We start from the raw sequence: 25,012 nt of genomic DNA, 5'->3' as shown, positions 1-25,012 counted from the left end.
ACTGACTGTCCTAAGAGATATCTTCATTCACATTTGCTATCCTCCATAGTAGAGCCAAAGGGATTTTTTAAGGCACGAATCTGACTCTGCCCGTCAGTGGCTTCTTCCTGTGTTGATCAATAAGGCCTTGCATGACTGAGCTGTTGCTTACTCTAGTTTAGACTCTGAACTTCTCCCTTCCACTCTGCAGCCCAGCTACACTAGCTGGTTCAATACAGGAGAAAAGAATATTTGAATTATTGAAAAATTATTCAAAAGAAAAAAAGTCAAGTGTATATCAGTTTTTCGATACATTAGAGACCATTCTCAATGACTCCCTATATTATATTTTTATTTTCTTTAAATCTTTCCATTTAAACTCTATGCTGTTTTTTTGTTGTTGTTATTTGCTTCTTCCTGTTTTACCTTACATAATTTCTAAAAATCTATTGTTCCAAACATTATTTTTTTACTCTTTTTTATTCCTCAATTTGATGTAACCCAAGAAAATAGAAAATATTTATAAATTGGCCTAGAAATTAGGCATTACTGAATAACGTCCATTTGAAAAATATATATATTTTCTATGTAAAATTTTCAAAAATTTTATTTGTATAAAAAAGAAACTTTCATATTAAACTTAATATTCTTCCTTAGTAGAATTTGTTTCCTTAAAAGCTTTTAAAGGAGACTATTTTCAAGAAGATTATTTACTCTTCTTCACTTTAATGATGCATAATTAGGTTTCCTGTAGGGTTATTATGCATTTCAAAAATAAAATTATGTGTATCATAGTTATTTGAATTACTATATTGTAAAAGACCAACTATTTTAGTGAGAGAAGGTCCTGGAAATATAGTTTCTGAGAAAAATTCTGGTTATGTCATCGACTCTCCAAGAGGCTGTAAAACCAAAGAGAGCTGCTCAGAGCAGGCCAATCAGGAAGAGTCTCATGAGCCCACCGACTGTCAGGTACAAGGCGGAAAAATATGCACATGGAGACGCCACACTGGCAACAGCTGCAGAGCATGGCATGGACAAAATGCAGGACCAAATAAGAAGAAACCAAGTGTAGAGAAAACATTCAAGAGATAAAGAAGAAGAAGAAAAGAGATGTAGAAATCTGCCCAAAGCAGAAAGCAGTAGAAATATAAGACAGGAAGTAAAAAAAAAAAAAGCTTTGGAACAAAGAACTAATAAAAATTTTAAGAACAAAATTTGAATTTGTAAAGAGAAACCTAACTATAATATAAATAACAATCTGAACAGAAAGGCAGTAACTTAGTTGCCAAATCTTACATGTAATGTATGTAGTATATAATTAATTATTCTCTTTAAATACATTTCTGTTTTAACTTAAATGATCTCTTTAGATTTGCCTTAAGCAAAAAATATCTAGGAAACCATAGTTTATTTGTGCTAGTTATATTTTTTTCCTAAATGCCTGAAAATAAACAGGTAGCTATCAAAATTTAAGAACTGCTTATATATGTACTACCTAAAATAAGCTTGCATATCTCCAGGAATAAAGGTACTACCATTTAAGAAAGACTTCTATAAAAGATAGTAACTACTGCCTGACCAGGCAGTGGTGCAGTGGAGAGAGCGTTGGACTGAGACGCGGAGGATTCAGGTTCAAATCATGGACATGACACCATGGTTGCTGACTTGAGCCCAAAGATTGCTGGCTTGAAGCCAAAGGTCACTGGCTTGAGCAAGGGGGTCATTTGCTCTGCTGTAGCCCCTGCTCCAGTCAAGGCAAATAGGAGAAAGCAATCAATGAACAAATAAAATGCTGCAATGAGGAATTGATGCTTCTCATCTCTAGCTCTTTGTCCCTATCTGTCCCTCTCTCTGACTTTGTCAAAAAAAAAAATAGTAACTATTTCTGACTGAATCAGGGAAACTTGGAACATAGAAAGCAGAAAAGATCAAGACCTAAATGAGATATTTTCAAAGTCCTATTCATTCATTGATTCATTGATTCATCATTTATGTATTTCAGTTATTTGACAATCAATTGTGTGTCAAGTAGTATGTACCTGCGTAGTATTTGTACTACTATTAATTAACATTTATGGGATGGTTTTTATGTGGCAGCCACAGTGTAAAAAGTCCCTTAGATTATTTTATATAATAATCAAAATAGTCCAGACTTGTGTACTATTACTATAGATAAAAACATTAATATGTGGATAATTTAAATAATTTGAATGTTAGCTATCAAGGATTTGAAAAGAGGCAAAGTGGCTATAGAAACTTCTTTCTCATATGGCCATATGTAACTGCAAAGGAGATTATAAAATGAAGTCCTTAAGCTGGTTAGCTATTCTCCTTTTACAACTCTATAGAATAAATGGGGTAATAAAGCTCAAAGGTGGTGACTAGCTAGTCATTTCTGTTATACCAAGATAGTCATAATGCTTGTCAATTTAGAGTATGCTTTTATATACATTAATTTATTTGATTATCTTAATAATCTTGTAGCATAAAAATATTGGTTTGTTTCTTATGTCAGTTTTTCAGGTGAGGGGAAAATCATGACTTGATGAGAAACATAGATTTAGGTAGTGGCAGAGGTGAGACTCAAAATCAAATCTTGAAGTTCTAAGTTAGGAAAGATTTTCATGATAGATGTACTGTAGTGAGTTAACTTTTCAAGGGAGGCATGTACTTAAGCATATCTCATTCTCTTTAATTTAGGTTTAGTTAAGATAGGGAAAGATGATTAGGGGAGCAGAGTATTCTACCCAAAGATTTTGAACATAAATCTGAGATTCTCATCACCCCATTTTATGTGCTTACCCATTACACATTATTCATCTCAATTAGTTGAAATTCAATATCATATATTCATTAATTCGATAAACATTTATTTCATTTCTAATATGTGTAAGATCCTATGCATAGGGGGTGAAATTGAAAAATATCTATATGACATTTTATCGGCTCTTAAGAAATACAATTTTGACAAGAAAGATAGGCACAACCAACATGCAATATAAGTACATGCTTGAGCTGAGCAGATAAAAAAATAAGTAGAAGACAGGGTAGGAGACAGAAAAGGCAGAGACAGGAAGAAATACTAATGTGTATGAAGGAAGTCAAATATTTCTTTGTTTCTGAAGCTAGTAGTTATGGACTGAGGAGAAGGCCTTTTGGTTTTATGCAGTGGTTACTGCTTTCTAAGACCTTCAAATCTTAGTGGGTACTAGTGAACTTGTTAAAATGCAGATTCCTGGAATATATACTTCTAGTATGTAAGGTGGGACCCAGATATCAGCAGTTAACAAGACCCTCACCACACTCCCAAAACTCAGGTCATTTTGTTGTGTTGTCTCACAGTCTAAACCAGTGGTAGTCAACCTGGTCCCTACTGTCCACTACTGAGCATTCCAGCTTTCATGGTGGGCGGTAGTGGAGCAACCAAAGTATAAATAAAAAGATAGATTTAACTATAGTAAGTTGTTTTATAAAGATTTATTCTGCCAAACTTAGTGAAAATCCGACATAAAGTACTTGGTAAGTAATTATTATTATATGCTTTAACTTGCTGTAACTCTGCTTTATAAATTTTATAAAGTAAAGTTATTTCCCTACTTTATCAATCACCATTACTGTGGAACCAGTGGGTGGTTTGAAAATTTTACTACTAACAGAGATACAAAAGTGGGTGGTAGGTATAAAAAGGTTGACTACCTCTGGTCTAAACTGATAGAATCTAAGAGATAGTCCTGTCCTGTAGATCCAAGATTCTTCTGGGCCATCTCTCAGGTTCCTGGGGTAAAGAGGTGACTTGGACCTTTTAGGAAAATAGAGATTGATGCCTCTGGATTTCTCCCCTTTTGTGTTAGCAATGAAAACATAGCATTCATGATAAATATAAGGTAGACATAGTTCATTCATCCAGTTTTATTCTTCTAAGGCCTGAAGAAAGTCTGTTATAAATAATGTGTGCTGGAGTGCTGACGCATTTGTGTGTTACTTTAAGTAGAATGGACAAATACCCAGTGTGCTGTGAGAATTGTATGAAAGTTTTAAATACTTCAGACCATACTCAAATAAAATGTTCTTGAATAAAAATACTAAGGAATTTCAGGGTTCCTCAGCAGGGGAGGCTCTGTCATCTGAGAAGCGGCATTTGGGTTCTCAGAAGAGAGCTGGGCACTGGAAGAGCCTGGTTTTGCTTGCAGGAGATTTTCTATCAGTGAATTTTAAAAGTGAGCATTCTAACATTTGGTCTGAAAGATAGTCTTCCTGTGGAGCTGTGCATGATAAAATCTAGATAATTTGGGATTATTGAACATAAAACTTGCTTTATGGTTATAGGTATGGATATTAGTCACCAGCGCTCTCTAATCTCAGCACACTGGATGATTTTTCAAAGAAAAGGATGGGAGATATGTTGTCTCTGTATTTGAGAATAAAAAGAGGAAGCCAGGCCCTGGCCAGTTGGCTTAGTGGTAGAGTGTCAGTCCTGTGTGTGGATGTCCCAGGTTTGATTCCTGGTCAGGGCACACAGGAGAAGAGCCCATCGGCTTCTCCACCCCTCTCCATCTTACTTCTCTCTCTCTCTCTCTCCTCCTTCTATAGCCATGGCTCGATTGGAGTGAGTTGGCCCCAGGCACTGAAAATGGTTCCATGGCCTCTGCCTCAGGCACTAAGAAGAGCTCAGTTGCTGAGCAATGGAGCAACGACTCAGATGGGAAGAGCATCACTCCCCAGTGGGCTTGCCAGGTGGATCCCAGTCAGGGTACATGCAAGAGTCTGTCTTTCTACCTCCTCTCCTATCACTGAAAATAATAATAATAGTAATAATAATAATAATAATGAAGAGGAAGCCAGAGACACAGACATTATAGGTTCAGAATTGTAGAGAAGCAATCATAGCTCTGCACCTCCTTCCATTTCCATAAATGCTTCCTCACCCCCCTCCCCACTTCCATTGGTATTAGAAGCAAAACCCTGCTGACTGCTACTTAATTAGTATTCCCCTATAGCAGTCCTCCAGAAGACCTGGAATTTAATACTAGGCAAATAAGTAACTAAGTAAGGGGTTTATTTTTAGGTATAAATATGAACATGTGTGTGAACATGCATTCTCTCTAGGAGAACTACAAATAAATTCTGATTGTTCCCCTGATTGCTTCCACAAAAGCACTACCTTTAAAGAGAATGCAGTATCTGTGAATGAGACATGTTTTCTTTCCTTTGAGGCTAATTGGGATTCACGAGAAAACCCCTTATCCTCAAAGGGAAAGTTCATCAGACATGTAGGTCCAGACTTCTCTCCAAACAGTTGTCTAGGGACTTTAGTCCCATCCTATTCACTCAAGGATTTCTTTCAGATATCCCATCAGGGAGGAGAAAGGAGCATAAACAGTAGTTATGCAGAGAGTTCTCTGCTGAGGGCAAGGAAGTTCTTGCTTGAGTAAGCATTTTAGGGAACATCCTGAAGTTGATAGAATAAAAACAGAAATTAGTTTCTTTTTTTCCTGCCTAATTAAGGCCTTCATAAATGGCCTACCAAATCTCCTTCTCCCTAAAAAGAAAAAAAAAATGTCGAAGAGATCCTCTAATTATCTCATTACTTTGTGAATTAAAAATCCTGGTCCAATCCAACTCAAAATTCTTACCTTATTGCCTCTACTCAAGTGCATCTTTGAGCAATGGCCAGAGAGGCCTGGAGGATAGAGAGGTGGGTTTTGATGGAGGGCCAGCACTCCATTCATTTATGCATTTGGAGTAGAAAAGACATTGACTCCTGAATTCTTATCTTATCCCCTTCTTCTGTCTTTTAGGTGAGTTATGGCTAAGATGAAGAAGACTGTGCTGTCATAGCCACCTGGTGGTTATTCTCTCACAAACCATGACCTGTCATCCTAATGCCTTCCGTTTGTCAGATATGGAAATTGTTTGTTTTTCATGAGAATAATTTAGGTCTTTGGAAAGGCCAAGAGTGAGGAGGTATGGCCTTTCACTGGATAATTCCCTCATACAGGAGAAGCTCAACCTGTTCCAGTCATCTCTTTGTTCCTGTGGTTAGCAGAACAGTCTGTGGCCTCTGGTTTCTTTCACATGGGGGCCAAGGCTGGCACCATCTTTGCTATTCATTTGATACATAGGCCACTCACACCATTGACTTGCCAAACTGTTTAAACTAGACAGCTTTCCCTACTTCAATCTACCAGCTTTCACCAATTTTCCTTCTCTTGCTCCACGGCCATAGAAGGCAGCTCAGCAAGTACACTGTATAATTTGATATCCATGGGTGGATTCTAGTTCCTTTTTCTCACAGCCAACTTCACACTTTATGAGGGATTCTTTTAGAGCCTTTCTCCTCCAGTTGGCCTGAAGAGAAGGAAACTAGCATCCTCCTTCCTGTAGGAAGGTACATAATGATCTGAATAACTTTTGACCTCAACAGTTACAGATAGATAGATGATAGATGATAGATAGATAGATAGATAGATATTGTAGATAGATAGAACATACATACATGCATATACACATACATGCATACATGCATGTATACATACATTCATATATACTAATATATATCTTGATCTCCCTTACTTTTCTTTGCTGCTTATATAAATTGGGATTAGATGTCAGAGAGTCGAGTCACTTAGAACTCAATAAGTCATAAAGTGGTATCTGAACTTCAATTTTTACAGGGGGATATTGAATCTCTTTTCCACTAGAAGTGAAAGTTATCAATTCCAAAGCATTTGGAAAATTTGTCTCTATACCTTGTTATGCATTTTGCTCCTATTGTTTTTCTTGTCAGGGAGGTTACAATGATAGCAATATGTGAAATATTGTGTATCTACAAAGAAGGGACACATTTTCTTTTATTAGTTTTAACTCAGAGTCTTAATTAAATCAACAGCTTTGAGCTAATAGCATTCATCCACCTCTCCCAATGTATTTCATTAAATGTAATCCTTTTCATCTATAAAGTAGTCCATTGAATGTATTATGTTCTAATTATATTCAAGAACGTGTCTATAATAATCCAGGAAGCCAATATTCCATTTCCATTTCTGTTGAGGGAGTTGCTTCAGATCAAAGAGGGCATTGCTGGCTATAGTTCAGAAGGCATGAAAGACAAAGAGCCACGTAAAAAAGAGAGAAGCAGAGAGTGTATATGCATCATAGCCTCTAAGTCCCAGAGGAGAAATGACGATGGAGAAACTAATCATGGGCACAGGTGGACTGAACGGCAAACCATTTCCCCAGAACCGAATAACAAAAAGGGCAGAAGCAATGAGACCAGTTAGGAAGTGAATGCAGTAATCTAGACCAATGATTGCTGAAACCAGGTTGTCAGCAGTGGAGGGAGTAAGAAATAGATGGGTTTTAATATATTTCAAATATATAGCAAACAGATTTTTCTAATGAATTGTGCATGGTTACAATAGAAAACAAAAAAAACAATGAGTCAGGAACTATTCCAAGAGTTTTGGCCTAATTTCCTGGAAAAATCGAGTGCTATTAATGATGATGGAGAAAATATGTGACAGTAGCATGTTTGGAGTGATTGAATGATATGTGATCAGTTTCTCACAGGTTCAGTTTGGGGTGCCTGTTAAACATCTAAGTGGACATGTTGAGTAGGAAAGTGAATAGATGAGTCTGGACGTCAGGGCAGAGAACTAGGCTGGAGATGTAAATTTGAGAGACGCTAACACAGAGATGTTATTTAAAGTTGAAGACTGGATAAAAATTACCAATAGAGTAAGTGGAAATAGAGAGGGTAAAACATCTATGATGTAGCTCTGGGACACATACCAACAGAGGCCACTGAGATGAAGAGAACCAGGAAACGAAAATAAATGAGCCTAGTAATATATTTAATGAAATAAAAAAAGAACTATATAATTTTTAGAGTTGTATAACTTCTTTTTCCATGAACAGTTGAATAATTTTATAACTTTAAACTATTAAAAGACATTGAATTTAAAAAAGCTAAATGGTATGCATTTTAGATGTTATAAAAAATAACAAATATATTTTAACCCAATTCTCATTATTTATACAAGTAAATTGTTCTCATCTTTCAGTCTACATAAGAACAGGTAGTAGCATTTTTTTTAAATTACATTACCAATAAATAATAAATCCTCATATCACGGAATAGTTTTGCTCTGTGACTGAAACAGAGATAAGAGATTTAATTTATGTCCAAACGTCTTGCTTTTTAAATCAGGAAATTCTAGTTGACTTTGTGTTCTCCGACACCTAGGAAGAGAACTTTTGTGTTTTACTCTGAGTCTCCTGTCATGGTATCTCTGTTAAGATCTTTTAGAATTCATTATTTGGGTTAAAAGTGGCAAATAGAGAAGCAGCTATTTATAAAGTTGAAATAAAACTCAGAGAATGGCTTGAACAGGTATGTTAAAAACTTGTTATCTCTCCTATTTAAAAAAAAAAGTATAATTTTTTTATAATGAGATAGAAGATTGTATTTATCAACCTTCCAACTTAACTGAAAGCTTATTAGAAATGAGATGAACTAATCTTTCCTGGGGGTAGAGGATAGTGGATTGGGTAGGTCCTGCGCTAACAGGAGGGTTAATGGAGGAGAGAGGCTGACTGCATGTGAGTAAGGACACGGAGCTGAGAAAGGGAAACCAGGAGGGGAAAGGACAGCTCAGTGCTGATAGGATTGTGTGTGCAAGCTTGAGACAGAAACAGGATGATGATTTTTACGTGTAACACATGATGATGATTTTTACATGTAACAGCTATCTTGAATGGGAACATCAGGGCAGAGTTGACTTAGGAAAAGATCTGGCACACTTTCTGTTTACTGAGCTGTATAAAACTTTTCCAACCTGACTCTAAAAATAAACAAAGTAAAAATCTGCATTATTTATTAATGCTTTTTTATTTATTTATTTGTATTTAGAGAGAGACAAAGACAGAGAGAGGGGCAGATAGGGACAGACAGGCAGGAAGGGAGAGAGATGAGAAGCATCAATTCTTTATGTTGCAGCACCTCCATTGTTCATTGATTGCTTTCTCATATGTACCTTGACCAGGGGGCTAGAGCAGAGCGAGTGACCCCTTGCTCAAGCCAGAGACCTTGGGCTCAAGCCAGCGACCTTTGGGCTCAAAGCCAGCGACCATGGGGTCCTGTCTATGATCCCACACTCAAGCCAGTGACCCCAGATTCAAGCTGGTGAACCTGCGCTCCAGCTGGATGAACCTGTGCTCAAATTGGCAACCCCAGGGTTTCAAACCGGGTCCTCTGCGTTCCAGTCCAACGCTTTATCCACTGCACCTCCGCCTGGTCAGGTATTCATGCTTCTTGAAGAACTACAGTGCCTGAGTTGCCTGAATCAAATCATACTATTCAATTGAGCCGCATTAGCAGCAAAATTACTGGGTAAAAAAATATATATTGTCAAATGGTAGAAAGAAATCAGATACAATGATGTATCACTGCAAACCCAAACATCATAGAAACACTAGAATTGAAATGACAATCTGGGGAGAATGCACAGTTCAGGATAGAATGTGCCTGCGGGACTCTAGGGGCTAGAGAATCAGACTTGAGCAGTGTCAGACAATTCATAAAAAGGAGAAACTCAAAAAACTTTTTCATGAAATAACTATCCAGAATATAATTCTTATGTAAGACCAAGAACAACCAAATTATTGGAGTATTGGAATGTTTTTTTTTTATTTTCTTTCCTTTTTTATTATTATTTTTTTCACTGAGAGGAGGAGAGGCAGAGACAGATTCCTGCATGTTTCCCAACCAAGATCCACCCAGAAAACCCACGAGGGGGCGATGCTCTGCCCATTTTGGGCATTGCTCTGCTGCTCAGCAACTGAGCTCTGCTTAGCACCTGAGGTGGAGGCCATGGAGTCATCCCAGTATTCAGGGCCAACTCACTCCAGTCAAGCCATGGCTACAGGAGGAGAGAGAGAGAGAGAGAGAGAGAGAGAGAGAGAGAGAAGTAAGAGGGTGAGAGGTGGAAAAACGGGTGCTTCTCCTGTGTGCCCTGACCAGAAATCATACCCAGGATATACACACACTGGGCTGACGCTCTATCACTGAGCCAACAGGCCAGGGTTTTTTACTTTAAAAAAAATTATTTATTCAATTTAGAGAGTAAAGAGAGAGAGTGAGAGAGAAATAAAAAGGAGGGGAGGAGCAGGAAGCATCAACTCTCATATGTGCCTTGACCAGGGAAGCACAGGGTTTCACACCAGTGCCCTCAGTGTTCCAAGTCAATGCTTTTTTACTGCACTATCACAGGTCAGGCTGGGATATTTTTTGAAAGGGAAAAAGTGTAAAGCTTCTGATCTGCTCCTATGGCCTATCCCAGTCCCCAAGAGACTGGTTGCTGCCGTTGGGACTTCCAATTAAAGTGATATTAGTGATAACTAAATCAAGCCATTTCCCTCTGATGAAATGTCCTTTTCTACTATGCATGAAGGGACTCTATGGGATAATGGGGACACTATTGTCATTTTTCAGTGACAGCATTCTTGTATTATTAATTATTGTTGCTGTTAAATAGAGAGATATTTGTACCTGTGTCTCTACAAAAAGTGTGAAATTACTTTTTGGAAGTAGGAAGGTAGTCTGTTTAATTCAGTCCACCTAATTCATTTATGTTACTGCCTTGTTAATGTAAGCACTTGCGGTCAAGACAACTGATCTACAACACTGGACATCAATTTCTTATTAAAAGTTCTGTTATATATTTTTTAATAAAATAGGTTTGTAACTTTTGGTGCTAGAGTGGAAGGAAAACAGTAAAATTTAGAATGTTAATTCCTTCTGTGATAATTCTAAATAAAGCCCCCACCCACATTCCTATAGGTTCTAAACTGATACATTATGTACTTGATATATTCTGTTTTTAACTGTGATCATCCTTCTTCTCATCAATATAATTTATGACTTTATATGAGTATATATTCAAAGATATATACTTCCAAACACTGTGTGTATATGCATCACATATATATTGTCAACTTTCTTGACTATATTTTATTGAGCCAATCAAATTGAAAAATAATTAGCAAACTGTTTCTATAAAAATTATACATTTTAAATAATGGTTGCTTTAGCATACATTTATTTATTGTAATTAATAATAGTTAATACATTTTTAAAACTTAAATATGTTTATGCCACAAATGTTTAAAATATCAAAAAATATGAACAAAAACTACAAAGAGTAATAAACTCTAACAATAAAATATACTAGAGAGAATTTGTACATGCAATCAAAATTTATATCATTTATAATTGTGTATCTTTTCATAAGAGCTCTTTTTAAAGAAACTTCTGAAAGGTTTCTAAAAATTTTACAAGGAAAATAAAAAGTGTGAGTTGTTTAACTATACATGTCTAATGTATAAAACTAATATTTCAAGAACATAGAGCACCAACAGTTTTGGTAGAAAAATACATTTCCTGTTATGGTTTCTAGTACATCATGATGATGGGGTTGTATTCTTCACTGGCCATTGTGCTTACCTCCACATCTTGGAATTGGTCCACTCCACATCACTTTTCCATCCATAAGAATGCATGTAATTGTTTCTGTTCCCTGGGTTTTAATAAATCCTTCTTCACAAATAACTGAAATTGAACTTCCTAATTGAAAGTTGTCCCCAAACCGACGTGCATTGATTGGTATTCCAGGATCCGGACACTCGTTATGTCCAAATGCTTGAGAATAGCAAACAAAACATATAAACAGTATGAGAGAAGCACCTGTGTATTTGGGATGAGAATAAGTGATTTTTAAAACGTTATATTTATTTCTAGAAAAGCTTTTATTAAAAAGAAAAATGAAGTCTCTTCTTTGCCTATGCCTGTTTGCCCGTGATGTGTAATAGGTATAATTGTATTAAAATATAAGTTTCACAAAATTTCTTTTTTTTTTTTTTTGTATTTTTCTGAAGCTGGAAACGGGGAGAGACAGTCAGACAGACTGTCTGGGATACGCCCTACTGGGATCCACCCGGCAAACCCACCAGGGACGACGCTCTGCCCACCAGGGGGCGATGCTCTGCCCCTCCGGGGCGTCGCTCTGCCGCGACCAGAGCCACTCTAGCGCCTGGGGCAGAGGCCAAGGAGCCATCCCCAGTGCCCGGGCCATCTTTGCTCCAATGGAGCCTTGGAGCCTTGGCTGCGGGAGGGGAAGAGAGAGACAGAGAGGAAGGGGGGCGGTGGAGAAGCAAATGGGCGCTTCTCCTATGTGCCCTGGCCGGGAATCAAACCCGGGTCCCCCGCACGCCAGGCCGACGCTCTACCGCTGAGCCAACTGGCCAGGGCCCACAATATTTCAAAATAGAAGTAGTTGTGCTTATTTCTGGACAATACTAGGCTTAGTTTATGAAAAAAAAAAAAAAGTTCCAGGAAAGGTTAATCAGAATTACAATTAATGTGAATATAGAACAGGTTAACTATAAACCATTGCAAACTTTTCTTACGATTTATTGTTTGCAATAAAGATATAATCTCAATTTGAGAATTAAAGTAAAATATTTTAATCTAGCAGGAAGGTCTTACAATTTTATAATTTTCCATATATCACCTACTTTCTGCCACCTAGAAAAAGGGAAGAGAGATAATTCTCTTGCAATTACCATGTTTTAGGCACTGTAATGGGAGCTTTAGAAATATTATTATTTCATTTAACCTTTAGAACAGTCTGATGAGCAAAGTCTGGCCACTTTGTGAGATTCAGAAAGTTAAATCGCTTACCTCAGAGCATTGATATAGAATTGAAATGTATCTTTTGATCTGACTTTTCATTCTTTCTCAAAAATATATTGTATCTTGGGTTATTTGTTTCATGTCTCTCAAGAGAATATGAATTCTTGAGTTCAGAGCCACTCTCACATCTTACCTTGTGTCTCCACAGTGTGTATTTTTAGCCCAGTCACAGCAAGTAGCAGAAGTGAAATGAAATGTGCTTTTTTGAATTTCCCAAAGATTTTAGATTGCAAGAGCCCTAAAATTTTCCTCATTCATCTGAATGACCCAATATACATTATAAAATTTTAATTAGTATAATATAAATGGAAAAATATTTAAAATAGCGAAATATAAATGTGTAAAACATTTCATAAAGGATTTACAATTTAACATTACTAAATTTATATGGCATAAGTACATGCAGTTATTTTAAATAGTCTCACTAATCATCATTTTTATATTGTTCATAAATTCTATCATTTTATTATCCATTCTCATTTTCAAGTTAAACAGTATAAAAATTAAAATAAATGCTAAAATATATATACTATATTGTTTGGGTACACATAGATAATCATTGTTTTCAGTTGTGCTTATAAACACAATTTTCATTAAGCCTAGTTACTCCTATACAAAATCCCTGATAGATATTCTTTCAGGAAAAATAAGAATGTTATTAGTAAGCATTAAATATAAGAATTTACATATGATAGGTTAAACTATTTACTAGATTAAAAATAAAAACAGGGAGGCATATTTTCTTAATTCCCCAAGTATTCTGAAACAAGAAAGTTAAATTTTTTTATTTGGGACAAAATAAAAATTTGAAATAGATATGTACATATTTGTATCTATCTTTATATAGATAAAATATTTCAAAAAATTTTTTTCAGATAAAGCAACCATTTTAGATAGCTAGTCTCTATGACATATGTCACAGCCAATTTAACTTTGAAGATGTATAATTTATAATGACACTTATTATCAATGGTATTCACCACTAATGATATGTTGAAAAGACAATAATTGTGTTTTATTACTAATTGCCAAAACTCAGCATTGAACAGGCAGAGATGTGGGTGAGGGGTATCATTCTTTTATAAAAAGCAGAAAACTAAATTCTATTATATGACAGTTAAATATTAACTTGTAAAGTTGATCAATATCTAACATTGTAGTAGTTTCAAGAAAAAACAATAAAATCACTATTATTCTATGGATTCAGGTAAAACACAAACAGAAGCATTAGTATCTGAGTATATTAACGTACTAAGATAGCTTTTTCTTTACATAATTTATTTTTACCTATAATTATACCACTTTTCTGAAAATTAATATTCATTATTTGAAATACTATGAGTGTTAGACACAGTCAAATAACCCTAAAAAAGTCTCAACTATGGAGCAATATAATAAACATAGTAATATAGTAACAAATGTCAAGGTAAGAGTCTAATAGCTGAGTTGGGTTTTTTTTAGCACTTATTAGGTACTACACATATATTCTATGTTCAATTATTTATATGCATCACATATTTTACTCCTTAAAGAAACTCAATATGGTTTTATTGATGAGGGCACTAAGGCTCAGTTATTAAAGCTAAAAAATGTAGCAAAGCCAAGACTCGAAGCTGGATAGTTTCACTTTAAACCTGAAGTGTTGAATTAACAAGATATTTTTCCCCATTGGTGGCTTTGCTGAATCTGCTCAGTGGTCTACTGCCCCTGAATTCATGATTTCTTTCTTTAAGATGTGCCTTGATCTTGTGCATTTATCTTTGGAATTATAACTCTGTGCTGTTATTATTTGTTCAAGTCTCCTATTGGTTTATAAATATCTTAAAAGACAGCTCTATCTTCCTTTTATGTTTGTATAATAACAGAGCAAAGCATGTGATATATAATAGGTTTGAGGTTATGCTGACAAGATTCAATAAAATAAGATAATATATCGGCTGATATAACAGTGTGACTTGAAACATATCCCTTAATATCAGACCTCACATACAAACAAAGAGAAACGACACGGATGGGAGTAAAATATGGTTGGAAATCAAAGACCAAATAAACATCTCTCGCACAACTATGTGTATTACGTGTTCAAGTTCCCTTATCTGTGGAACAAGAAATCTAGCTTGCATGATTCCTTTCTAGGTCTACTTTGTAGAAAAATGGTCATATGAAAAGAAAAAACTCACTGTTATAAGTGATGTTGAAGCCACGTCCTGACATGGAGTGATCAGCTTGAAATTCCAACCGCAGTATATGACTATTACTAGTAAGGTGGGAAGGGACCTCTGCCCCAGTAAAGGTTCCAAGAATTGGGGAGTCTGGAGAGTCACCATCTTTAACAGCAAGGAAGTCAAACTGAGACTCCAGATCAAAATCATTAAAAGAAAGGTGTATCCGACTCCCTGGATCAGAGATTATAGTCCAGATGCAGTTTAAGTTATTTCCATACCCTTCTGGGTAATCAGGAGACAGGACCGTTCCCATTGGTGCGGTAAAGTTAGACAGGCAAGGAACTGTTGAAATAAGATTAGAAATTACAATAGCTGTTCAAAAGTCATATTTTACCATATCGTACAATTATGATAATCAGTTACAGTTTGAAAAATATTAGCCATTTGTATTATCAGACAGAAAATCAAAGTTACCATTTTTACACATTAAAAAAGGCAACTAGTATTTTGAATGACTGCATGCTTAAACTGGCAGAAAAGAATAATTGGAGCAATAACAGCAATTTATTTAGACAGTTATCATGTTTGTTTCTGTGCTTAAATGTAATGTTAGAGAATGCAAAGTTTTTGTTCGTTTGCTTAAAAAATAATATCGGCTAAATATTTAGAGATTTCACAGAAAGCAAAAATGCTTATGAAATTATTGAAAAGAAAAAAATATGATGAGAATATGAATAGAAATGACAGGAGGTAGCCCAGAGGAAACTTGGAGTAAGAGCTGTGATTCAGAGAGTTTCATTCCCACAGTGGTCATGGGAAACTGAGATAGTTTATAACACAGGTAAGTAGATGACTTTACTCTTATAATTGCCAGCCCTGTGGCTAACTGGAAATAACAGGTGCTCTATCACATTACGTCAAGTCAAATCTCCAACCACGTCCAATTTTCTTTTTCATTGAACTTTTAAAACATGTGATATCAAGGTTCACATAAAATATTTAAGAAACGGATGGGTATACAACATAATCGAATGTCAAAATGATCTGGAGATGTTTTCTCTAAATCTATGTGCACTAGTTAACCAATGTCACCCTGTTAAAAATTAATCATCTAAATAAAATTATTTTAAAAATATTTAAGAAACAGAAGGATAAAAAAATCAGAAAAGTAATGATCAAACAGAGATAATCAGTTAAAATAATAATGTATTTTCTTCCAGTAGGTTTTATTACCTATTTTTAACAAAATTGAATTCATACAATTTTGCAACAGTTTCTTTACAAAAGGTATGAACATTTTTTTTTTTTTTTCATTTTTCTGAAGCTGGATATGGAGAGGCAGTCAGACAGACTCCCGCATGCGCCTGACCAGGATCCACCCGGCACGCCCACCAGGGGGTGATGCTTTGCCCCTCTGGGCATCACTCTGTTGCGTTCAGAGCCATTCTAGCTTCTGAGGCAGAGGCCAAGGAGCCATCCCCAGTGCCCGGGCCATCTTTGCTCCAATGGAGCCTTGGCTGTGGGAGGGGAAGAGAGAGACAGAGAGGAAGGAGAGGGGGAGGGATGGAGAAGCAACTGGGTGCCTCTCCTGTGTGCCCTGGCCGGGAATTGAACCCAGGACTTCCTGTACGCCAGGCCGACGCTCTACCGCTGAGCCAACCGGCCAGGGCCGAACTTATTTTTTTTAACAGTAAAGGAATAAAATAATTTAAAATTTATGAAATTTACTGTCGGTTCTAATGGACTTATCTTCCCTTTGATTTTAGTATTAGATACAGCACTATGTTATTTCCTTTTTTTTTTTTTGTATTTTTCTGAAGCTGGAAAAGGGAAGGCAGTCAGACAGACTCCCGCATGTGCCCGACCATGATCCACCTGGCATGCCCACCAGGGGGCGATGCTCTGCTGCAATCAGAGCCATTCTAGCACCTGAGGCAGAGGCCACAGAGCCATCCTCAGCGCCCGGGCCAACTTTGCTCCAATGGAGCCTTGGCTGTGGGAGGGGAAGAGAGAGATAGAGAGGAAGGAGAGGGGGAGGGGTGGAGAAGCAGATGGGCGCTTCTCCTGTGTGCCCTGGCCAGGAATTGAACCCGGGACTCTTGCATGCCAGGCCGACGCTCTACCACTGAGCCAACTGGCCAGGGCCAAAAAGGTATGAACTTAAAGCCTCAAAATATTGTATTAATTTATGCTAAAATAAAACAAATATATTAATGAGTACAATATCCCTACCAGTATAAAATAGTATACCTATTTTACCTTTATTATTTAATAAGAAAAATGACATATTGTACAGATTTGCACTTTTTTTCTTACTAGCGAAGTTAAAGATTTCTCACATGTTTGTTATCCATTTATATTTTCTGTCTTTTAGGAGTTATCTGCTCATGAACTCGATCAAGATTATGTACTCTTAGTTTACAATATTCATACAGTATTACAATTTATATATTTTGTTATTTTTAAATATTTTAGTTAAATAATTTGTTTTAACTTGAGTATTAAAAATAATCTTTGTATTCTTTCCTTGCTTTTAAGTTTAGATTTTTATTACATTCAGAAGTTAGACTAATTTCTACTTGTTGATGTACAAAGACAAAGATTAAGTTATATCTACATATATGTAGAATATGTAAAATACATAAAATAATCATCTATTATAAATTATCATTTTTATATGTAATTTTTAACTTAAATTTGCTTTTTTCATAATGAAATGATATTAAAAGTTAAAACCAAGACTTGGAAAACGATGGTTATTGGGCTGAGTCCAGACTGCAAATGTATTTGCTTTAATTATTTCTCAAGCCTCAATAAAATTTTTAAGTCCCCTTTTAAAACCATCGTATTTTACATTTGTGGCAGTAAAAAATCTGGACTTTTAGTTTCTCTAAGGTGCTCAAGGCCCCTAGTACTTCCTGTTCCCTCTTCACACTTTTGCCTGACTGCATCCTGAAATCATTTGATTGCATACACTTGATCTAAATTAAGGGTCAGCAAACATTTTCTGTAAAGGGACAGATAGTAAATGTTTTGCCTTTACAATCTATACAGTCGCTTTTATAACTACTTAACTCTGCCACTGAAGCAGGAAAGAGCCATGGACGACAGGCAAATGAAAGATAAGTGGTTATGTTCACATAAAACTGTCTTTAGAAAACTTGGCTTCAGGTTAGATTTAGCCCACAGTCCTTAGTTTGCTAATCTCTGAATGATCCCCACCTAGGGCAAAGACTGTCCATAATCTGCTACATTAATCACCCTTATCAGAGAGATAAGTAGATGTTCATATAATATAGTAGTTTCCCCATATCCTTTGTTAAGGTTTAGATTTCTGGGTTTCAGTTATTGGCAGTCAATCCTGTTCTGAAAATATTAAATAGAAAATTCCAGAAATAAACAATCCCAAAGTTTTAAATTGTGGGCTGTTATGGGTAGTGTGATGAAATCTCACAGAGTCTGATCCATCCATCCAGGGACGTGAATCATCCCTTTACCCAGCTTTTCCCAGTGTTACATTCTACCCACCCATGAGTCACTTAGCATTCTTGGTTTTCAGATGGGCATTAGTATCATAGTGCCTGTGTTCAAGTAGTCCTTATTCTATTAAATAATGGCCCCCCAAACAGGAGAGGTGATGCTGGCAATTCAGATGTGCTAAAGAGAAGCCATTATGTAGAAAACACAATATAATAAGGTATTTTGAGAGACCACATTGACATGATTTTTATTATATGTAATTATATATGTTACAATTATTTTATTAAGTTATTAGTTATTGTTAAGCTCCTACTGTGCCTAAGTTGTCAATTAAACTTTATCATAGGTAGGTATGTATGTATGTAAAGGAAAAAAACATAGTGTAAATAGGGTTCAGTCCTTCTCATGGTTTCACACATCCACTGCGGGTCTTGGAACATATTACTCATCAGATAGGAGGGACTACTATATTTTAAACCCCTTTTCTATGTGTGTGTGACAGAAACAGAGAGAGGGACAGACAGACATGAAGGGAGAGAGATGACAAGCGACAATTCTTCATTGTGGCACCTTGGTTGTTCATTGATTGCTTTCTCATATGTGCCTTGACGGAGGGGGGGGTACAGCAGAACGAGTGACCCCTTGCACAAGGCAGCGACCTTGTGAGCCTTGCTCAAACCAGATGAGTGCACGCTCAAGCTGGCAACCTAGAGATTTTGAACCTGGGTCTTCCGCGTCCCAGGTCCCAGTCCGATGCTCTATCCACTGCGCCACTGCCTGGTCAGGCTAAACCCTTAATTACATTATTTTTTTGATTTATTGATTCTAGAAAGAGAGAAAGGGAAAGGGAAGGGGAGATAGACAAGAACATTGATCTGTTCAGGATGTGCCCTGCTGGGGATTGAAACAGCAACCTCTGAGCTATCCAGCCATGGCAACCCTTAATTACATTAGATGCCATTTCTATGTAACTTCCTTGGACGCAGTGTTATATTTCTGTGAGCAGTACAGTGATTTTATAGTGATAAAATGCTTTAGTAGCCACATAAGCATCTTTATTATCCACATAAATTTAGTATCTACATAAACATCTATTCTTGTCTGCTTTTTCTTATCTAGCTGTTTTTTAATTCATTAGATCAAGTCCCCAAAAAATTATATTAGAAAATTTTTATTAAAATTTCAAAATAAGTTCTATATAATTCACATAGTTAATATAATTCTTATTCAGTAACATGGATCTATTTTTTTCATAGCTTCCTTTTCTTTGAATTGTTTCTGTGAGTTATTTGGATTTATGAAAACATTTCCATGTTTCTTTATAACTTTATTTTGGAGTAAACTCTTTCAATTGCATTTTTAAATTAGCTATTGTTGGTATATAAGGAAGCTATTAATTGCCATATATCAATGAAAGGATTCAGCTGGATTGCACCAGTTCGGCAGAACTAATACCTAATTTTTTGTTGAGTTCAGCAAACCAGTTGTTAAAATGGCACTTGTCATCAGGGTTCTCTCTAAGGTGGGCGTCTGGGCAGCCGCCCAATGTGGAAATCACAAACTTACATTCCTTATTCTTTTTTAACATTCATCTGCGCAAAAGCGTATTCTAAGAGCCCATAGTAATGTTCATTCCATCCATAGGTGAAAAGAATAGCAAGTGAGGACAGCAATCAAGAAAGCAATATGGAAATATCTTAAATAACAGTTTTATTGTTTTTTGTCAGGTATTATTTGTTTTCATTAATTTTTAAAATCATTTCTTATAATCTAGTTTTGTGTACCTCTTTTATTGTTCTTATTTAAGTATTAAGTGCATGAAATAATAAACCACCTTTTGTTATATCAATTTTTTATACTTAAAGTGGTCATTAGGGCAGAGAACTGGTGGTTAAATTATTTGAATCCCACGACAGCCATATATCATATCAGGATGAAAGATTTAATTTTTTTTAAAATAGCAAAAAGTATTCTCTACGTTTTCAAGAGTTTTAAAATTGGTTTTAGTCAACAATATTTTAAATATTTATATTACTAAATGAATTTATCATCTATTAAAATGATATATTATCATTTTTGATGTGATATAGTACACTAATAATGTCTCCAATATTACACCAACACTGTCTCCTTAAAGAAACACCTAGAATTAAAAATCTTCAAGTAAAGTCTTCTTAAGTATTACTAAGCTTTAGATGATATAGACATAATTAAATCAGACTCTTCTAATGAATTTTATTTTCCCACAACAGAAACTTCCCAAGGTGATCTTGGCAGGAAGTAAGCACTGTCCCTAAACTGAAAGAGTTATATTTAGGGGGATTGGTTCAATCTTCCTCTCCTAGATTTCCTGAAAAAAAAAACAAAAAAACAACAACTATACTGTAACTAGGGAAATTTCTGCCAGATTCTAAAAATACCCACTTTGCTGAAATGTAAGATAAATTATTATGGCAATATGTATCTATAACACTATACTAGAAATAGTAATGTCTATTTGCTATTTTGTGGGTTTTTTTTACTATGTTATATATATATATATATTTGAAAATATTTTATCTCTTCACTTTGAAAGTGTTACATCTTTTAAGATGTTAAGTAATCACAATTTTTCAATAACAATATATTTTGCAGTATATATTATAATTCAGATAAAATGTGGTCTTGAAAAATGCTACTTTTTTTTTAACCAGAAAAATATTGAAATAAGATTTGTGTTAATGTCTTTGCAGGAAATAAAGAATTTCACAAATAAAAGGATTATCATTATAAGTTAGATACAGAAGAAAAGTTGTATATTTAAAAACCAAAAAATTATTTCCACTTTCATCATTATTGGCTTATAGGTTTTCATTTGTGAATATTAAAAACTAAAATTTAAAACTTTCAATATTTCAATCACACCTGACCTATTGTATTTGTTAATGAAGGTAGTATTTAATTGAATCTAAATGTGTCTCAGTATATAATGCAAATTATTTTTTTACAGTTAAATTGGAATGTTTTACTACATTTGAAAAATATATTCTTTTATTCCAAGCATACTGTATGGTATTTCATAAACTTTAATGAATTTTATTTGGTGCAATATAAATAAATGGTATTTAAGTATGTATTAGTGTAAGCATTTATAAGCAAAAATAAGTTAATGCATTATACATAGAATATAAGCTTTAAATATTTAAGTGTTTTTTATTTTAAATAAGCATATACAAAAGTATCTTGTTAAAATATATGATTCTATTAGAATTAACTCAGTTGTATAATTTTCATGAGAAGTATGCTATCTATAAAGTATAAAATACCACCAATAAAGTGTTATGAAAACACGTGTAATATATACTTTGCAATTACCAAGCTAACTATGTTAACTTTATTTAAATCTGTAGTGTAATTTATAATTTAGCATAAGCACACTTATTAAAGATAGTAGCAAAAAATGCTACTTGTTCAAAAATAATTACAGAGTTCTAGTTCTTTGCAATTAATTACAAAAGCAATTATATGCAAGGGCAGGGTAACATATGCTATGTTAATGCAGAGCATTTGGTACTCACAGATACAGATGGGTATGTTTGCAGACCACTGATTATTCTCTTGACAAACAATGGATTTCTCTCCAATTAATTCAAACCCAAACTGGCATTCGAACCTTAAAACATCACGATTAGAAAAACCATCGCCTTCTCTAATTCCATATAAAGGTGTACCAGGATCGCCACAACTTTCTTTTTCAATTTCTGTAAAAATAGAAGATCAAAGTCTAAGGGTTTCAGGCATTTGATATCCACATAACCAGTTCAGTTAGTATGTATACACTCTCTATAGTTGAGATATTTCAGAGCAAAAGATGAAAATGTTTTCCAATATTATTATTTTTATTTTGCTACTCTTATAGACCCAATTTGATGAAACGATCTGTAAGTAGAAAATAATTAGTGTATTTCTCTAATTTGGGGAAAAACTGAGGCCATCAGAGCTATTGTGGTTCCTAACAGAACATTTATGACAAGATTCAGATTATCTGTCTGTACTGTGCATATACTTTCACACACACACATACACACACACACACACACACACACACACACAGGGTGGGGCAAAAATAGGTTTACAGCTCTGAGTATACAAAACACATCTTATTTTTACATTCTTATTTATTACTGTACTGCTTTCCATACAAATAACTAACTGTAAACCTACTTTTGCCCCACACTGTATATATTTTTTTTCCCCAAATCTCAAAACCTTTTGTTATTTTGTTAATTCGTACATGACACTGTAAATCCTTAGGTTGCAGCCAGGATATGTAGTAACATCTCTGCCTCTAGGTTCCACAGCAATCAGTAATTGCCTTTCACAACTTCTCCACTCTCCCTGATACTAATTCTGAATGAGAATGCCCAAAAAACTACTTAGGGCAGGAGTTAATTTTGTGTTCCAAATTACCCAGATATGTTCCTCAATAAATGTGGCTTTTATTTTTTTGGATGAATTAAATTGAAGGGTTTGAAATTTTTCTTTTTATAGTATTTCTTTTACACATATTCAAAGAAACTCAAAGACCTAGGATCTTCATTGTGAAGAATGAATGTCAAGTAGCAAATTTTTGTGGTGCTTTGGTTTTTTGGTGTTTTTTTTTTCCCTAGGACAGAGAGAGAGTCAGAGAGAGGGATATATAGGGACAGACAGACAGGAACGAAGAGAGATGAGAAGCATCAACCATCAGTTTTTCGTAGTGACACTTTAGTTGTTCATTGATTGCTTTCTCATATTTGCCTTGACCGCGGGCCTTCAGCAGACCAAGTAACCCTTTGCTCGAGCCAGCGACCTTGGGTCCAAGCTGGTAAACTTTTTGCTCAAGCCAGATGAACCCGCGCTCAAGCTGGCGACCTTGGGGTCTCGAACCTGGGTATTCCGCATCCCAGTCCGACGCTCTATCCACTGTGCCACCGCCTGGTCAGGCTGTGGTGCTTTGGTTTTTAAGTCACATGAAATCACAGTATTGCCGGTATCCTCAAACTAGGCAACAAAAAATGAAAATAAAAAAATAAAACTGAGATGCCTTTTATGACACTATAACAATCACACATTCCTGGTCAACTATAATCTACCACACTTGACATGTATCTCTCCAGTTCTTTTTCCATAATTTTATCATCATATACAAACACACATAATAAGCAATATTATAAAAAAGTCCATATTTATGGAAATATAAAATTCCTCTCCACAAGAACTATGTAGCATATATTATACTTTACATGGTATTATACCATCAATATCATTCTATAACTTGCTCTCTTTTTAACAAAACAATAATTGGAAATTCTTTTGCATACATTTACATCCTTAGCGGAAATCATGGATGATTATTCCTTTAATACACTGCATTTAATTTGATATTTTATTTTTATCTCTGTTGTAGTGACATTCGTCTATAATTTTTTTGTGTGTGCACTGGTCTTATCCAGATTTAATATCAAGGCAAGAGATTAGTGATTTTTCAACTTTCATTGGTCTTTAGGCTAGTTTTTATAACAAGAAATTTTGGATCCTTGAGTGTTAGAACTGGTAAGCAAAACTGCCTGAACCTCGTATAAGTTTGACATACATGTCTGCTACTATTTCAATCTCCTAAAAAATTATTTTTTATGTAAGGTTTTTTTCTGTGTGTCGGCAATGGGCAATATTGGCAACTTATATATGTTAAAGAAGTGCCATTTTCCAAAGTTTGCCAGGCTAGTAGTTTAGTAGCAACAGACTTGTGTTATGGGATTTTAAGATAGCTCTTTATAAATATTTGATAAACTTTTCTTGCTCCTACCTACATTTTGTGATTGGTCTTTCAGTTTCCTTTTTTCATACTTACAAAGGGTTGTCAAATTTATTTATTTATATAAAATTTTTAAATTTATTGTGTTAACATAGATTCAAGTGTACCACTCAATATAACACCCTCATCCCCCAACAATGTGCCCCCCTATGTACCCTCTTTGTCCCCCTCCCCCTTCCCTCTGGGGTTTGCTGTCCCGTTATCTGTATCTATGTGTTATGTATATATGATTTCACTAATCCCTTCACCTTCTCTGGTCCCGTCTCTCATCCCCCTTCCCTCCGACAGCTGATCCTCTGCTCCCCGTAACCCAGCCTCTGTCTCTATTTTATTTCTCAGTTCATCAGATTCCACATATAAGTGGATCATGTGATAATTTTCTTTCTTTGTCTGACTTATTTCATTTAGTATAATACTCTCCAGGTCCATCCATGCCAACACAAAAGGTAAGATGTCGTTCTTTTTTATGACCATGTAGTATCCCATTGTGTGTACATACCACTACTTGTTTATCTACCCATGCACTGATGAACACTTGGGCTGTTTCCAGATCCTGGCTATTGTAAACAATGCTGCAATAAATATGGGGGTGCATACCTTCTTTTGAATCAGTGTTTTGGATTCTTAACATATATCCCTAAAAGTGGGATAGCTGGATCAAAAGGCAGTTCCATTTTTAATTTTTTGAGGAATCTCCATACTGTTTTTCACAGTGGCTGCACCAGTCTGCATTCCTCCCAGCAGTGCAGGAGGGTTCCCTTTTCTCCACATCCTTGAAAGCATTTGTTGTATGTTGAC

At 35.3% G+C, this 25,012-nt stretch overlaps 1 protein-coding gene across 3 annotated transcripts in view; it reads right to left on the bottom strand.

Moving 5' to 3' along the window:
• Positions 1–25,012, bottom strand: part of CSMD3 (CUB and Sushi multiple domains 3) — a 1,246,722-nt gene that overhangs the window by 427,866 nt on the left and 793,844 nt on the right. For all 3 annotated transcript variants that reach the window (XM_066265798.1, XM_066265799.1, XM_066265800.1), the window contains 3 exons: positions 21,936–22,118; positions 14,914–15,240; positions 11,486–11,680 (listed from right to left, as the gene is read on the bottom strand). In XM_066265798.1, coding sequence (XP_066121895.1) covers positions 11,486–11,680; positions 14,914–15,240; positions 21,936–22,118 — 705 coding nt within the window. The remainder of the gene's footprint in view (positions 1–11,485; positions 11,681–14,913; positions 15,241–21,935; positions 22,119–25,012) is intronic.

This window comes from Saccopteryx bilineata, chromosome 3 (genome assembly GCF_036850765.1).
Source record: "Saccopteryx bilineata isolate mSacBil1 chromosome 3, mSacBil1_pri_phased_curated, whole genome shotgun sequence".
NCBI classification, from domain to species: Eukaryota; Metazoa; Chordata; class Mammalia; order Chiroptera; family Emballonuridae; genus Saccopteryx; species Saccopteryx bilineata.
The sequence above is the reverse complement of the archived record's forward strand: the minus strand, read 5'-3'. Positions and strand labels throughout refer to the sequence as shown.